Genomic DNA, 16,595 nt, shown 5'->3' on the forward strand with positions numbered 1-16,595 from the left:
AAATATTTATATCAAATTTTAATTCGCATACTCTCTTCTATATTGTTGGACAGCAAATAATGCAAGAAATTCTCAAAGTTATTAATTGTTCGTACAAATTTCCATTCTTTAATGTATATTTGTATATTTTACATTTCATTTTCAATTAATTATTGAGTACAGCCAAATACTTTTAAATAGTCGCATAACCCACGAGCACCTGCTAAAAGGGAAACCCAAACCCAGACCCATTTGCCCCAAAAGCGCAGGAGTTCTCCTCATTTTGAATACCTGCCCACAACTTAGCAATTCAAGGATCCAGCTTTTTGATCAGATGCAACCAACCAACGGAAAACTAATAATTAAGTTCTTAGACTATAATAACATACTAAGTAGCATCTAGTTAACTGTCGAGTCGATGGCCACTCACCGTCTTTACCTATTAAATTAGTTTGTATAATAGTTAATTTTGTAAGATAAATAAATTTAAGCTTTGGTATAACAATAAAAATATAGCAATGCTTTAAAATAAATATTTAAATAATAAAGTGACAAATTGATTAAGTAACAGTACTCAATTGTACATTTTTTTCATTCATTTCCTATTTCTCTGCTTTAATTTATATAATTTATTTAAAAAATAAATGTAAAACACATAATTTATTTTTGTATATTTGAAGTAAGAAATTCGCATTTCGAATTTTGCACTAATTCTAACTTTTATCTAAGCGATCAGCAGTTAACGTTGCTAATGGAATCAAACATATTCAAAGTATAAAAAACATTGACATTGATGTTTGTTTGATTAGTTTTTGTTTTTCTTTCATTTTTGCTTTTAATTTTGATTTCTTAGCGATTTGATGACGGAACTCCAAAAGTGAGCGCAACAGCTGCATAAGTATGCAAACACACACAGGCATATGTGTGTGTGTGTGTGTGTGTATTTAATTAAATTCAACATTAGCCAAAGCCACCCTGCTGCGGTCTATGCATACATATTTTTATTTTTTTATGCATATATAGATTTATTTTTTTGTTGTACTTTTATGTTGATTTTTATGCCGTTTCTCTCTCTCTCCCTCTCCCTCTCTCTCACTCTCGATATTTCAAGAGCTACGACTGAACTGCCACTTTGCTTTTCTTTGTCTGCCCCGTCTGTTTCTTTCTTCTTATTCTCTTTTCTTAAGCTTTTTGCTCTGCTGCTGCTGCTGCATTTGAGCTGCGCGCACGCGCAAAACTTGTTAGAAATTCTGCTGCTGTTCTATTCTTAAAGCCAGTGGCGTAGAGCGGGGAAGTTCGAAGGGGGCAGCCGTCGTTGTTCAAGGTTAACAACGCGCTCTCAACTGTCTCTCTCTGTGTGTGTGTGTGTGTGTCCCAGCGGCAATAGCTTTGGCTTATGATTATGCCAAACGATGCGAAATGCAAAGCAACAACAAAGCCCGTAAAGCAATCCGGTAACTATTTACCGAGTGGGTAGCGAGTATATAGTGACTGTGTATAGTGAATAAAATTAATGATGCCTTGTTTCATTTATATTTTGACAGTTCCGAGTTTTATTTGCACTCAGTCTTCAAGCAGGCCCTGCCATTGCCTTTGCCTCAACCAAATCCTTGTAAGTTTTATTTTTCTTTTCCACTTTCAATACATTTTTATTTAAGTGCTCAGCACACATATTTTTTTTTATTTAAATAAACTATTTTCGCAAACTCTTTTTACCCAATTCAATTCGCCCAAATCATAGAAAGTGTTAATTGGCCCAACATTGAAAAGGAAAATTCGCCGCCAAAAGTGACGCCCAAATTTAGACAAAAAAACTCAGCCTACCAACCAACCAACCAACCAGCCAACCCAAAATAGATGAGAAATATGGAGCAAACAGAGTTGCCAGACTGCCAGAAGGCGCCCCGCGATAAGCGCGTCAATCTCATTGCGGCCATGAGTCAATTCAAGCCCAAGACAGCGAGTGCCATTCAGTTCTACAACTATGTCCGGGAATTTTGTATTATCCACAATTGCAGCATTGACGATGCCATGGAGAGTGCCCCCGCGTCCTGGGAGCAGCTCAGTGAGCAACAGAGAGATCTATACAATTCGGTAAGCGACTTCCACTCACTTCCGGGTCAATTTCAACTGTTCTAACCTCACTTACTCACTCAACATTCTCACTTTATCGCATTCTAACTAATTAGATTGCATTCCTAATATTGCCTATTTATTTTGGGTTCCTTGAATTCCCTTCCATTGCCTTAACTCATTTCTATTTGTTTTGCGTTGCTTGTGTTTCGAATTCCTCTTTTTCTTACCGCACTTTCTTGCCCTTGATTGCACTTCAGAGCTGTTTTTAACCTCACTTTTTACCAATTGCTGGTAAGTCCTTTAGTTCATTCCCCATTGCTTTAATTTGTTTTCTAGTTAATTTCAGTTGTCCTGCATCGCATGTGTTCCAAGCTCCGCAGTTTCTAACCTCACTTCATCCAACAATCGATGTTATTGCTATTTCAGCACCTCACTCCGATTCCTCGGAGAAGCCTTCTACGAGGGGCTGAGCAACCTTGCACAACTTTGAGCTCCACTTGATGATTCCAAGGGCGCCATAGCACCACAAAAAGCAACCGCAGGATCCGGAGACCCAAACATAGGCAGCTCCCCCTCCCCTATACATACATCCTATCAACCACCACATACCCCATCTATTCATATAGATAAACACGCATCACAATAGGGCACATGGACTCTGGGTTTTCCCGTTAGGGAAACCTGTCTAACCTAACCTAACCTCACTTTCATTGCTATTCCCTTGGATTTACATTCACAGGAAGTGCATGCTGCTCTGCCCATTCCAGTGCCACGACATTTGCTGTACCGTGCGCTGCAGATGGAGCGCGCTGGACGCTGGACCATCAGCTCGGCAACTGCGGCCGGCGGCGGATCCACTGTGTACTCCATGGAGTCCTATTCGCCGCCGCTGAAGCCAACAAGACTGCAGGCGCGCTTGCAGGCGCAGAAGCCGCGCTATGACAACTTGGCCGACGCCTGCCGCTTGGACTCGCTGCGTTCGCTAAGATTGCCAACACGCCAGCAATCGCCGCAGTCGTCGCAGCAGCAGCAGCGAGGAGCACGTGCAGCACAGCTGGGGGAGAGAGGAGGCGATGGATCCATATCAATCACACGGATTCTGTCCGACGAAAGCGTCAAACGCATGGCAGCGCGCAGGCGCGTCAAGGCGACGTCCGAGGCGGTATCGGTGCAGCGCTTGAACGGCACTATCGCCTCCAATCAGAAGCAGCCAGCAGCCGAAGCAGCTCCGGAGCTGCTCACAGCCGTGCAACAGTGTGGCAAGCCGTTGCAGGAGCGGGGCAGCAAGAGGAAGCACATCAGTAAGAAGCAGTCGCCGGGACTCTCGGCCAAGTTGGAACCCAAGCGACAGCATCCCAAGAACAAATACAGCAATAAGCATATGGCGATCAGAAGTTAGGGACAGAGATTGTTGCTGCTCGTTTGTGTTGTTGTTTTTTCCCCTCTTTTCTTTATAAGTATGATGAAACCATTATTGGATATAGACTCTAAATTCCATGTATTTATATCTCGAACATTGTGTGCAGAAATTTCAAGTTGACTTCATGTTTAAATTATTAAATTGTAAACTAATATGATAATAAAAAAAAAAGTATATATCTTTCAAAATATCCATGTGTCCACTTGAGCGAGCACATTTGCGAAAACAGACAGAGAGAGAGAGCGACAAGATAAAAAGAAGAAGAAGAAGTAGCAAAAACACTTTCTGCTTTTTTCAAAGCCAGGTAGTTGGCCCAAAGGTTTTAAGCACACAAAACACTTTTAGGCAAGTTTTTTATAGCTGCTTGGTTAGTTCTAACTGCGTGTGTGTGTGTGAGTGTGTGTGTGTGAGTGTGTGTGTGACACGATATTTGGCTAGCAGTTGATGTACCGTTATTTAAGCAAGACACACACATAGACACACCGTAGGCCATAAAGCATTCTGTTGTTGTCCATAGACAGTTAACGCCAAAAGCAACAGGCAATGAAAGATAAGCGAAAAACCAGTAATATAAACAAAGCTAGATATGCGCATAGCCTAGGGTAGGCAGCTCCAAAGACTTATCGATACTATCGATAAGGCCTTAAGTGCCAAACTTACATTCGGCTGCAATTAAATCGCATTGAGCACTTTATGTCATCGCAGCTATTTAATTAAATTTCGCTCAATTAAATTGACTAATCGATAAAAGCTACAAGCATTTCACATGCCTTCATACCTCTCGCACACAGCCCAAATCTAATAAATGCGCCAAACAGAATTGTAATTTTGTTTCACTTAAGTTTTTTTCTTTTCATTTTTTTTTTTTTGCTCTTCTTAATTTTGCCAATCGGCACGCAGCGCCAGCTGAACATTTGACCTAAATACGCTGCCAGTTATTTATTGTTGTTGTAAAATCTCAATAGGCAAAAAACCTAACGCGCTTTTTTTTATTTGTGCGAAACTAAAGAGAATAGAATTAAATTCGAAAATAAAAAGAAATAAAGATGGCAAAAAGTTCGCTGCTGCGGCTGCTAATTTCGCAAAAAAATTCAATTCCGTGTTTGGCCGAATCAAACAAAAAAAAAAAAAAAAACAAATAAAACACAACACGTAAAATAAAATAGAAAAAAAGGCATAAAATGAACAACTGTACACAAAAGCGAAAAGTCAGTCTGTCGACAGCGGCAGCGACGCAGCAGAGGCAGCAGCCTACGTTAAAGCTTTGGGGCCGCTAGTTCTTCTGCTTTGGCGCTGCTCATTGAGGCGCTTGCTAAATTTATAACCGCTTACGCATGACGCCAAAAAGCAGCTGACAAAAAGCTCACACACACACACAGACGACTTCTAACTGCTTTTGTTATTTTTGCACATAAGCAAGTGTGTGAGTGAGCGAGAGAGGGAGAGAGAGAGAGCGCAGCGTAGGCGCTAACTAGACGGGCCAACAAAAACTTCAACAAGCGCCCTCTGCTGGCAACGCTGCTTTGTGTTGTCAAGTCCCAAAGGCGCCTTTGATTACGCAATGCGTTCGTTGTTTCAAACGCAGCAATGAGTGTGACAGAGAGAGAGAGAGAGAGCGAGCTAAAGAGCGCAACATTGTGTTTCGTTTCCGCGATCAACGCGCTTGCAAAAAAAAATAACGAGAGAGGGAGAGAGAGAGAAACAAACAAAAATTCGCAAATAATAAAGTCGACTATGCGTGCGACCCAATTGGAAATTTGACACACAAAATGCGAGAAAATGTTATAAAATAAAAAAAACACGAAGAGATAATAATGGCAAAAGTGTCTACAAATGTTCAGACGTCCAGACGTGCCGAGACTAAAGTTTGTTTCAAACGCATAATAATTGCCATATTATATATTTTTGAAAATGAAACAGCTTATAATATTTATAGCTTAAAATCTAGCATATTTAAATTTATCTTTTGCCTAAAAATGTTCACAATATGGCAAATCGACTTAATAATGGAATAAAACTTTATCTTATTTTTACAAAGACACATAAAGATGTTCAGATGGATTTAGCTATAAGCATTGCATATGGTTTGAGAAATTTATGCCAACCTAACAACAAAGTAAACGATACTATCGATAAAATGGCAAGACTGCAGCAATATTTGTCCATATATACTACTCTGTTCGACTCTTCAAGTTTGTTTAAAGCTTAAGCCAACATAAATATGTTCACATGGATTTGTGAATTTATCGATAGTATCGATAAAATGGAAAGACTGTGACTGCTCGCCTCTTCTCTTGCCTCCAGATAATCGCTCGCCTGCTTAGGCTTGAGCTTGAGGCATTAGTTATCCCGTAAGTTGTAACTAGTTGAACCTAAATATGCGTAGGTATGTTGCGCTGTCTGTGCCAAACACAGAAGAAACTAAAAAAAAAAGAGAAATTTTTGCGCGTTTTTTTTTTGCATTTTGTTTCAAGTTGTTTTTTTTTTCGCTTTTTGACGACCTTTGGCTTGACCGTGGGCGTGAGTTGTGTGAAAATTAGTTGCGAAAAATGTTTCTAGCGGGTCGCTTGCCAGTTGAAATTCAATGCTATCTACGCATACACAGACGCGGACACACACACACATAGACAGACATGCACACATATGAAATGTGCGCAAATTAGTTCAGTAGGTGCTTTTGTTGTTGTTGTTGTTGTTGTTGTCTCAGCTAGTGCGGCGTCATTTAAATTTAGCTGCGGCTACGCCGTCAAGCGTCGGCAGCCGGCAAAATTAAACATTGAAAATCATAAAGAAAAAACAGCAACAACGACGACGACGACGATGAGGAGAACTGAGCGTACATAAAGAAAAAAAATTCGCACATATCTGTCCTTGACACACTTTGCGTATACGCAATTTACGCAGCTTGATTATTGCGTGAGTGCGTGCGAGTGAGCAACTGTGTGTGTGTGTGTGTGTGTGTGACCCAGTTACGTATCTGACAGATACAGATAACAACATATGTTTTTAGTTTTTGCAATATAAAAAAAACTAGTCATATCAGCAGCTGGTTTTCAGCTCTCTCGCCTAGCGGAAGTATTTCTATTTATGTATGCACACGCACACACACACACACACACACATGTGCACATGTGTGTAGGCTTGGGGTAGGCAGCAAGAGAGAGGGAAAGAGAGAGAGAGAGCGACAGTTGGCTCAAGACATTTGCACATTTGGCGACTCTATCAAAGCTTTATTTGTATTTTTTTAATATTTTTTTTTTTTCTGTGCATTATTGACATTGATGTATTATGTCGCTTTGGCGGCAGTTCAAAGGTTCAACACAAGACAAATTGCATTTATGCATATCTAAGGCCCCAGTCAAGCTCGTGGGCCAACCAGGCAGCTGGCTAAATGGCAATCGAATGGGTTAAAGTTTAAGCGCCACGCAAAATATCAACAGGTATTAAGTTTATAGGTCACACTCATATCACAGCTAATACTTAAGGCTAGTTAACAGCTCAGAAATTAGCATAGGCTATGGCCACTATATGCCATATGATTAATCTTTGCTTCACAACCACAACCACAAACAGCTGCGAGTGAAAGCAATAGGATCCACAGACTCTGTCCAAGTTATAGCCAAGTTTGTTGCCAATTGGCTGTATCTATGTTTATCTTGGCATTAAATTCTAAATTCGCATATTAAATGTCATTACGAAACTCTCTTGTGCATTTGCCAGCGAGATTAGATTAAAAACAAAATAAAGTACTGCAACAATTTTATTTCTATTAAGCAAGTCAAGTGTGCGATAGTTTCGTGTAATTAGAAATTTACAACTCTATATACAAGTGAAGATTGTCGAATAAAAGGCATAAAACATATATAAAACTTGAAAAGTGTTTGAAACAAACTTGCGTACATATTAAAGAAAAGAGTATTTCAAATATAGAGCTTTGAAATAAATTAAATAATATCAATTTAGTAGCATATTTACAAATATATATATAAATTATACTTATGCATTGAAAAGTATTTGAATTATACAGCTTTAGGCAATATGCTTTAAAATAAATTAATAAATTAAATAATATATCTTTTAAATTAACTGTTTTGAATAAGCTTTGAAATAAATAAAATAATATTAATTTAAGAAATGTATTCCTAGTTTTATAAATTTATATAAAAAGTTAGATTTGTGAATTGATTTTAATTAGAATGAATATCTTTTTGCTAAAAAATTGCTGCAATTTTAAAAAATGTTTTGTGGAATTTTATTTAATTTTTTACATATATTTTGATATTTTTTTTTTGCATATTTCTACAATGCATTGAGGTACGTGCTTTTTGGTTTTAACTGTAAACTCGGGGCACTCACTCAAGTGTTGGGACACTAGTTACTACCTGTGATAGCAGCATGCACACACACACACACATAGAGAGAGAGACACACACACACATGTATATAGAAAGCAAATCAAGTGCAGTAGTCCACACGCTGTTTGCTGTTTGTTGTTGCTTTTGTGTGTTGCTGATAGCAGCAGCGAAAATATGTGAAGCGCTTTGTGTCTCTGTGTGTGTGTGTGTTGATTTTTTTCCATTATTAGCTACGCTCCAGCTGGCAGCGGCAGCGGGCGAGCAGCGACGCGGCAGAGCGTGCGCAATATGTTTGTCAAACATATGAATTGCGTAAGCGACGCGTTGAATTCGCAAATTGTGCAAAAAGTGGCAGCCAAAAAAAATAAATAAAATAAAATAAAGACTGATCATAAAGCAAAAGCACTCAAGGCACACACACACGCACACGCACACAAAGAGGGAGCGAGAGCGAGCAGCGAGCGAGCGAGAGTGCTCTCTGGCCCTGGCGCGCTCTTCAACTTGACTTTGAAAATGTTGAGAGAGCGCAGCGCGCGTCGCGAATTTCGCAGAGAGCGCGTCGCGTCGTTTGTGCGAATTTTTTTTGGCAACATTTTTATTTTTTGGGGCTCGGCCTCATTTTGTTGCCCGCCCGTGGTGCGTGCGCTGATCTTGCGAATTCTGTTTCGTTGCTTTTTTTCTATTTCTATTTTGCTTTTTGTGTGCGTGCGTGCGTAGACTTATTGCTCCTACTGTTGTGTTGGCGCGCGACTCACTCACGCACTTTTTTTTTTGCGAAACGCTGACGTCGACGCCAACAGTTCATTGGCATTTGTGCGTGCGTTGGGCCTATGACGATGATTATTATTATTATTGTTGTTGTTGTTGTTGTTCTGCTTCTTTTTCTCGTTGTTGTTGTAGACAATTTTAGTGCGTGTCGTTGATCTTTCTGGCAAATCTAGCAACAACAACAACAACAGCACAAATGGCAAAACGTTGTATGTCGAGTTCAACGAACTTTTTTGCGTTTGGTTTGAGTTTTTGTTGCTGCTTCTGCGTTTGCGCAAAAAACTATTTTGGCAACGCTTGTTATCGCCCGCCGACTTTTGCTGTAAAGTTCAATAGACTCGCACATAGAAAAAACTAATATCTTGTTCTCGAGTTGGATTTGGGGGGGGCCTAAATATATTTGACTATGGATTGATATAAATTTGATAAGAGGCAGCGGCTCAAAAGTTAACAAACTGTCTTGGGCAGTGAAGCAAATAAATAATTATAGTTTTTACATATCCATAATAGCAACGCTTCATTTATTTATTTCATTAAATTAGCTACTTGACAAATCATCAAATTTTGTTTTTTGTTTTAATTAAATTACTTTTAAAATGCTTGCAAATTTAAAAAGTCTTTCGCATAAAGCATAAAAATTAAAATATTATATGTATTTCAGAGATGGGAATTAAAAAATTATTCATGTAAAATAATATGTGAAGACATAAATTAGAAATATTTCTCTATTAATTAATGAAATAATTCAAATTAATTATGTACGAAATTTATAAAAATGTTTATATTGATTTCTAATAATAGTTTACAACTTTTCAAATTATATTTACTTTTTAAAATTCCAGCAAATTGAATAAGACTTTCGCATAAAGAAACTTCATAATGTATAAGAATATATTAAAATACAATATTATTATTTAATATATTATATTTAATATGCCAATAAATAAATTAGATATTCTTCTCTATTAATGTGACTAACAATGAATTAAGTAATTAAAATTAATTGTGTCCATTAAGCTGTCATGTAATATTTTTGCCTAAAAACAGTTTCTGACCCTTATCTCTACACGCTTGCTCCAATTACGCACCAGTCGAATCGACTGCCGCTTGGAGTTGATTGAAAAATGAAACTGAATAATTTCACGCCGATTCGTACAGTTGGAGAATTCGAAATGGCGCCGACAACTTTCTTACGCATACTTATGCAGCTGATTATATAAAACAAAGACTTCTTTCACCATTGGATGAAGTCAATGTCTGGGACTGATTTGATCCAGTTTGATAAGCACAGTTATGGCATTATCAACACTTTCTTAGATCGGATCGGATGGGCAATTAGTGTTGCCAATAGAATCTGCTGCTGGGTAGGCGGACAGGCGCGGGACGAGCTGAGCTGAGCGGCGACGCTTCATTATTTATGTGTGGCCAAAATTTATGCAGTTTTCTAACTGAAATGGGTAAACTTTCGAAAGTTCTTGTCATGCGAAGTGGCCATGGGAAATTTTCGCACTGACCGATGGCGAAGTGTTGGGTGAAATTTCAACATCTAATTGCTGTTGCTGCTGTTGCTGTTGCTGCTGTTGTTGCTGTTGCTGTTGCTGTTGGGCTGTGACATGGCAAAAGGCATATGGCACATGTGTCTAGCTGCTTTTATCTAGTTAGCCCCTTATACATATTTAATGCTGTTGGCTGTTGCTGAGCCAAGAAAGCGTTTGGCTGGAACCGGATTCATGTGAAACTTCGAGGGCGCCCGAGTTGGCATTTAATTTAAAATATTAAATCAAGTAGAAAGCATAAACAGTTTTGAATGCAATGAAACTAAAGCAATAATGGAATAACATAAATGTATATTTGTCTCTATGTGTGTGTTTGTTTGTGTGTATGTGTGTGTGTGTGTGCGTGTCATCCGCATGAAATGATTATGTAACTAAGCGTAATTAAAAAATAGCAACAACAATGGCTAACTGAATTAACCTTGTTCTGGCCCAACGGAAATTGCGCACACACACATAGACACATAGACACACACAGCTACACACACACATGGAGCAACTTAGTGCGATTATGAATGCAGATACATTTGTATCTTTGTTTGTATCTTGCAAGTCCTTGGTTATAATTAATCCACAATTGCACACACACACACACACACACACGTATGCATGTGTGTGTGTGTGTGTACAACAAGCTGTGGCACGCAAGCGTTTGTTTCATGACTCTGTCGCTGTGGGGCGTCAACTGTACCCACAGCGATCAGATAAATTGCTATTGGCACCTGCAGTCAGCAGCGACGTCAGCGGCGGCAGCAGCAGCAGCAGCAGCTCGACTTCATCGGCTCCATCCAAATGCTAATTGCCAATGGGTCAGTTTCGGTTTGCATGTCCACACAGCAATTGCAGTTGCTCTTGTTGTTGTTGTTGTTGTTGTTGTTGTTGTTGTTGTTGTTGGCCATTTTCCAGCTATTAGCTCAAAAGTCAGCCACAGCATATGTCACGCAGCTCCCCTTGCAACTGCCAACTGGCCAACACGCATACGCAGCGTATACCGCTGAGCCAACGACAACCAAATTAGCTGCTGCTGCTGCTCTGACATTTGCGCTCTGACAGCAGCCAAGCCAAAAATTATAAATAATAAGCATAGCATTAAAATTCATTAAGAAAGTTTACTAACACTTGCCCACAGTTGCAATAAATAAATGCACAAAATGCAGCAATAATTATTAAAGAATTATTTATTTATGTATTTTATTCAAAATGATGCAATAAAATAACTTTTCAAATCACAAGCATTTAATGAATTAAATTGTTTAACACGTTTGCAATTTTTATATTGAAATTGCAAATGAAAAAAGTGTTAAAAATAAATTTATTAAAACTCAAATTAAGCTTATTATTATAAATAAAAATCATAGCATTAAATGCATTTAGTAAGTTTTCTAACATTATTTATATATACATAAAATAATGTTTAAAGAATTTTGTTACAAGTTTCATTATTATTTATTTATTTTATTCAAAATGATGTAATAAAGAATAAAAGCGCCGATCAATTTTTATATTGAAAAGAATTGCATATGAAAAATTGTATTGAAAATAAATTTATAGAATTTAAATTAAGCTGCATTTGATTGCCTTTTAAATATTTAAAACTTAAGTTTTTGCTTGATATTAATTGAATATATAAAAAAATCATATGAACGAAATCATTTTTATTTTATTAAAAATTATGTAATAAAGAATTAAATTGCTAATCAACTCAACACAATATCAGTTGTTATATTAAAGAGAATAGCAAACGAAAAATTGTGTTAAAAAAAAATTTATAAAATTCAAATTAAGCTTAAATATTTTAATGCAATAAAATTCATTAAGAAGTTTTACAAAATGAATAAAATGTAGAAATAATGATTCAAGAATTTTTATCATTATTATTAATTTATTTTTTATATTGAAATTGCAAATGAAAAATTGTATTGAAAATAAATTTATAAAATTCACAATAAGCTGCATTTGATTGAATGTCAATATTCATAAATAAAATATGATTGATATTAATTGAATATGTAAAATTTTGTATATAAATGAAATCATTTTTATTTAATTTTTTTAAATATTTTCAAATCGAGTTGCAACTTCATTTTCTAGGGTAGCAACTCGCTTTGCACTCGAGTCTTTTACTTTTGATACACATTATACATATTTGTTGCTATGTCTGCATGTGTGTGTGTGTAGTTTGGCTAATGTTATGCATTATTATTGTACAATATTTATACTTGTTCGCTGTTGTGCAAATTAGAAGGCGGCTGCCAGATAAAAACAACAACGAGAAAAAAGAGAAAGAGAGAGAGAAAAAGAAAAAAAATAAAACAACGCAACTGCGAAATGCGCAATAATTGATGCACGCAAAATGCAATTACGAATTAAGGTGCAAGCGAGAAGGCACGCACAGGTAGTTAAAGCGAGAAAGAGTGTGAGACTGTGAGAGGGGGGAAGGGGGGAGGGGGAGTGGTGGGCTAGACGTTTGTGTGGGTAATGAGGTAAGCAATGGTTCAAGTGAATTGTTTGAGGGTAGAAGAGTGAGTGCAGCAAGCGTTCATGCCACACACACACACACACACACACACACACACACACACATGCATATAATTGCGTTATAGTTTGTAGTTTTTGCCAGTGCCAACACACACACACACGCATTAGGGTTACCATATTGCCAACACATGCGCACGCTCTCAATGCGCCTACCCCCCCCACCACACACCGCCTGCAATAGCAACTGTCTCGCTCACTCGCTCGCACTCTCTTTGATTTCAACTGCAATTTGCATTCGCTCGTTGCAATTTTCTCTTTTGCGGTCTCTTAAGCAGCCGGCGAAACTTATCGCGTTTTCCAACCCACCCCACCCCACCCCACCCCACATGGCGTCATGGATTTGTCACCAACCTTGAAGTTGGGGGCTGGCACTGATCGCTACTACTGCAATCAAATTGAAGCGAGTTGAGTGCATCGATTGCACTCGGAGAGTGAAACGCATGCAATGCAATTCGCATCCGCATTCATTACAGCATATTACGCATACGCCAGCGAGTGCGTGCTGCACGTTGTTGCCAATCAGCTGTATGCATATAAATATTTAATTTATAATTATTGCTCCGCTTGCGGTTCTGGGCCGCGCGCACACTCATCCGCACCCATTGTTATTATTTATTTATGTGTTTATCAAAAAACGCGTGCTTAGAGCTCTGCGCTTGTTAGCTGCGGCCTGCGGAGGCGCCACGGCTCATAACGGGAACAGCACGCAGCTCACACGCCAAATGATTAGCGCCAATTACATGTGAGGCCGACGTATTTTTTATTATTTCGCTTATGGGACGTGCCCAAGTCGAGACTTTGCCATAGATTGCAACCCAAAGGCTTTGCATACACTTTGCTCTCAACTCGGTGGAGGGGGGAGGGTGGCAACGAGTTGTGCCGGCAACTTTAAGCCAATAACTAATAAATGCTATTCTTAAGTCTTTGCTTAAGAGCAGTGCTGGCATTTTGGCAATTTTATAGCTAAAATTCAATATTTATAATTTATAGGAGCTGGAAAAAATTCTGAATTTCTTTTAGCTGCATATCAAACTATTTTCAAAAATTGTTTGAACTTTTTTCGTATGAGCTCTTAAAAGTTAATGCCTAAATTTTCATACAAGTTGCACAATGAGTAATTAGGTTTTTAAAAATAATATTCAAAGTTCTGAAATATTTCAAAACGTTGCATCAATGTCCTTAAATTGAAAGTCATGCAACTTAATAGAGCCTGCACATTTTTTAAATTTGCTTTTAAATTGAGGCACAAATTTTGTATTAAAAGCTAATTCGAATTCTAAAAAACGTTAAATGTTTTAGCTATTTATTTTTTTTTTTGGAAATATTTTTACTTATTTTTATTGAATAGCTTTTGTAACTTATTTAGCTCTGACAATACTGTTTGGGATACTCAAATTTGGAATGTGGAGACACGATAGAGATTTACAATATATTCCCATTAAATTCCAGATCCCAAAGGGCTTAGCTAGTTTTGGAAATTCGAGCTGATCAAAGTAAATTTCAAAGCTAACCTATTAGAAATTGAGTTTTTATTGTTGTCAATATTTATTTATTAGATAAAGTCATTGAATCAAATCGTATATAAGCATTTTGAATATTTTACTATTTCTTATTATGGCATATTAAATTATGAAATGTTAAATTGTGCTAAAACTAATAAATAAATATTTAATTCGATTTATAGTGAAAACTCGCTCGATGTATTAAGCTCATTTGAACAGATTCATTTGCAATTAGTAGCTGACAGAACTTTGTTTGAATTGCAGTTGTAATTTGAAAACAATTTGCAAATGATATGAAGGTTGTTGCTGTTGATACTTGGCTGGCAGCAGCAGCAGCAGCAGCAACTACAACAGCAACAGTTGCTGCATTAGCCGTAAATGTCACATGCTTATGCTGATAATAACGGCACATACATAAGTGTCTGTGAGTGTGTGTGTGTTCATGTGTGTGTGTGTGTGTTTTAAGCGTGCGAAACTTTAGCTATTGCCGTTGCTGTTGCTGCTGCTGCCACAATTCGCGATGCTGTCAACAAAACGTTGCGACTCTCTAAAAATGACTAAAGTTAAATTGATTTGTCACGCTGCGCATAAATTGCAAATAACACAGCAGAAGAGGAAGCAGCCGCCGAAGAAGAAGAAGAAGAAGAAGAAGACGACGATGTTGTTGTTGTTGTTGTCATTGCAGTTTGCAGTTTGCCGTTGCAATCAATAGCGCCGTATAAACTCTCAGCTTACAGTTACTTTTAGTTTTTTAGTTTTTTGTGTGTTTTCCTTTCTGTCTTTTGCCATTTCATCAATTAGGCGTTAACGCTTTTATTAATGTGCCAACGCATTTGGACGGCCTGAGAACAAAGCCAGAGACTTCGACTTCGACTTCGAATTCGAGTTCGACTGCGACTGCGACTTCATTTTGTTTTTGTTTGTTGGCTTTTATGCAAAACTTTATATAAATAAACTTAGACAAGGCCAAGGTCAACTTGCTTGGCTTCAAACAAATGCATAATGAGCCAGGGCTGTGCCCAAGCCAAACCGGCGGGGGGGCGTGGCTGTTGTTAAGCGGAAGTGAACGCGTTTGCTTGCGCTTTAGCATTTCGACAATGGGAAGTGAATGCAAAGATCAGAGCCAAGCACAAAAAAAATTAAACACACACACACATGGGTATTTGTATGTGTGTGTGTGTGTGTGTGCAATTGGCTTTTGCTGGCTTCGAAGGTTTTTAAATTTAATTGAAAACATTTGTTGTTGCTTTTTTTTTAGTTTTTTGCGCAATTTGCAAAAATTGCTTTAATTAGCCAAAATGTTGTTGAAGCGTGTGCTTGTTGCGTTAATTGCACTATCCAGCATTAGTCAAGCACACACACACGAACACACACACAGACATAAATCTTTTTTATGATGGCGTTTTAGTTGATTGACAGCTGGTTGGCTCGACTACCCAAAGCTCTGAGCAGTTCCATTCAAAAACTGCCCTTCATTCCATATAAAGCGCTATATACATAGAGTCTATATATATATGTATATGTATATATATTCAAGGCATTGTTTGAAAATCTAATGCCATAAAATATATGGAGTGAGCTCTGATTGATGCCTTGCCATTGTTAGCCAAAGGAAATTGCTTTGGGCTGCCAAGTCGTATATCTAGAGCTTCACTGTAGTTGCTTGCAGCTTATCGAAATTCAAAGCGCACCTCTGAGAATATATGAACATAAAAACCCTCTCTTTATATGCTTTATATATAAAGAATTGCATAGGCTAAGCCTAAGCTAAGGGATCATTAAAATTACAAACAAAATCGAAGCCACAAGTTCAATACTAAACAATTTATTGATTCAAAAATACCCAAGAGATTAAAAGCAACAGCCTGAAATACCAGGAGAGACTGGATAACAATCCTCGACCTTCCCTTTAGGCCACCCAAGGCGTTGTAGTTAACCTCACCCTGTAAATTTCTCCTACAATTCAGTCATTCCCTTACTTATAGATCGATTGTAACTAAATATAAATAATAAAAAACTATTTAAAAAATATTTAAATAGCTGTATTTCAATAACCACACTTGAAACGATTTTTATATAATTATTTTCTCTACTCAATCTCTTATACTTATAAATAGAATTTCTTTCTTCAAGTCAACACATGGCTAAAAAAAAAAGCGTTTTCAACACTTTTCAGTGCTGCAGACTGAATATAAATAATGTATAAAATATATTTGGATTAATCAGAAATTTGAATGCACTTACCTTAAACTAAAACACTCGCCAGTCGGGCGTTGCCCGTCCAGCAATCCATAAGTTTCAATTTTCGATTGATTGTTGTTGTTGTTGTTTTGTTGGTGTTTGTTTGTCTGCAGCGTTGTTGAAATTGTTGTAATTTTTTTTTCCTGCTGTTGTTGTTGTTATG

General features: G+C 37.6%; 2 protein-coding genes across 3 annotated transcripts in view; one reads left to right on the plus strand and one right to left on the minus strand.

Annotated features, from left to right (window-relative positions):
• The window catches only part of LOC108606151 (sex determination protein fruitless-like), a gene marked incomplete at its 3' end in the record, with an annotated part of 74,930 nt that extends 58,354 nt beyond the window's left edge, over positions 1-16,576 (minus strand). Inside the window, exon 1 of the mRNA XM_017996003.1 lies at positions 16,436-16,576. The remainder of the gene's footprint in view (positions 1-16,435) is intronic.
• LOC108606153 lies at positions 1,513-3,609 on the plus strand. 2 transcript variants are annotated; one of them, XM_017996006.1, is made up of 3 exons: positions 1,513-1,591; positions 1,721-2,073; positions 2,795-3,609. In XM_017996006.1, the coding sequence occupies exons 2-3, from the start codon at positions 1,837-1,839 to the stop codon at positions 3,452-3,454; spliced, it is 897 nt and encodes a 298-aa protein (XP_017851495.1). In that variant the 5' UTR covers positions 1,513-1,591; positions 1,721-1,836; the 3' UTR covers positions 3,455-3,609. The 2 variants fall into 2 exon arrangements, with proteins under 2 accessions (XP_017851495.1, XP_017851494.1); XM_017996005.1 differs by lacking the exon at positions 1,513-1,591 and having other exon boundaries at positions 1,618-2,073.
• Positions 16,577-16,595: the final 19 nt, after the last annotated feature.

The sequence above is a fragment of the Drosophila busckii genome, chromosome X, assembly GCF_011750605.1.
Source record: "Drosophila busckii strain San Diego stock center, stock number 13000-0081.31 chromosome X, ASM1175060v1, whole genome shotgun sequence".
Taxonomy (NCBI): Eukaryota; Metazoa; Arthropoda; class Insecta; order Diptera; family Drosophilidae; genus Drosophila; species Drosophila busckii.

Bases quoted from the DNA above. Each gene is read 5' to 3' on its own strand.
- LOC108606153 (XM_017996006.1), top strand. From the start codon at position 1,837: ATGAGAAATATGGAGCAAACAGAGTTGCCAGACTGCCAGAAGGCGCCC. The intron at 2,074-2,794 runs GTAAGCGACTTC...TTACATTCACAG, and splicing joins AGAGAGATCTATACAATTCG to GAAGTGCATGCTGCTCTGCC.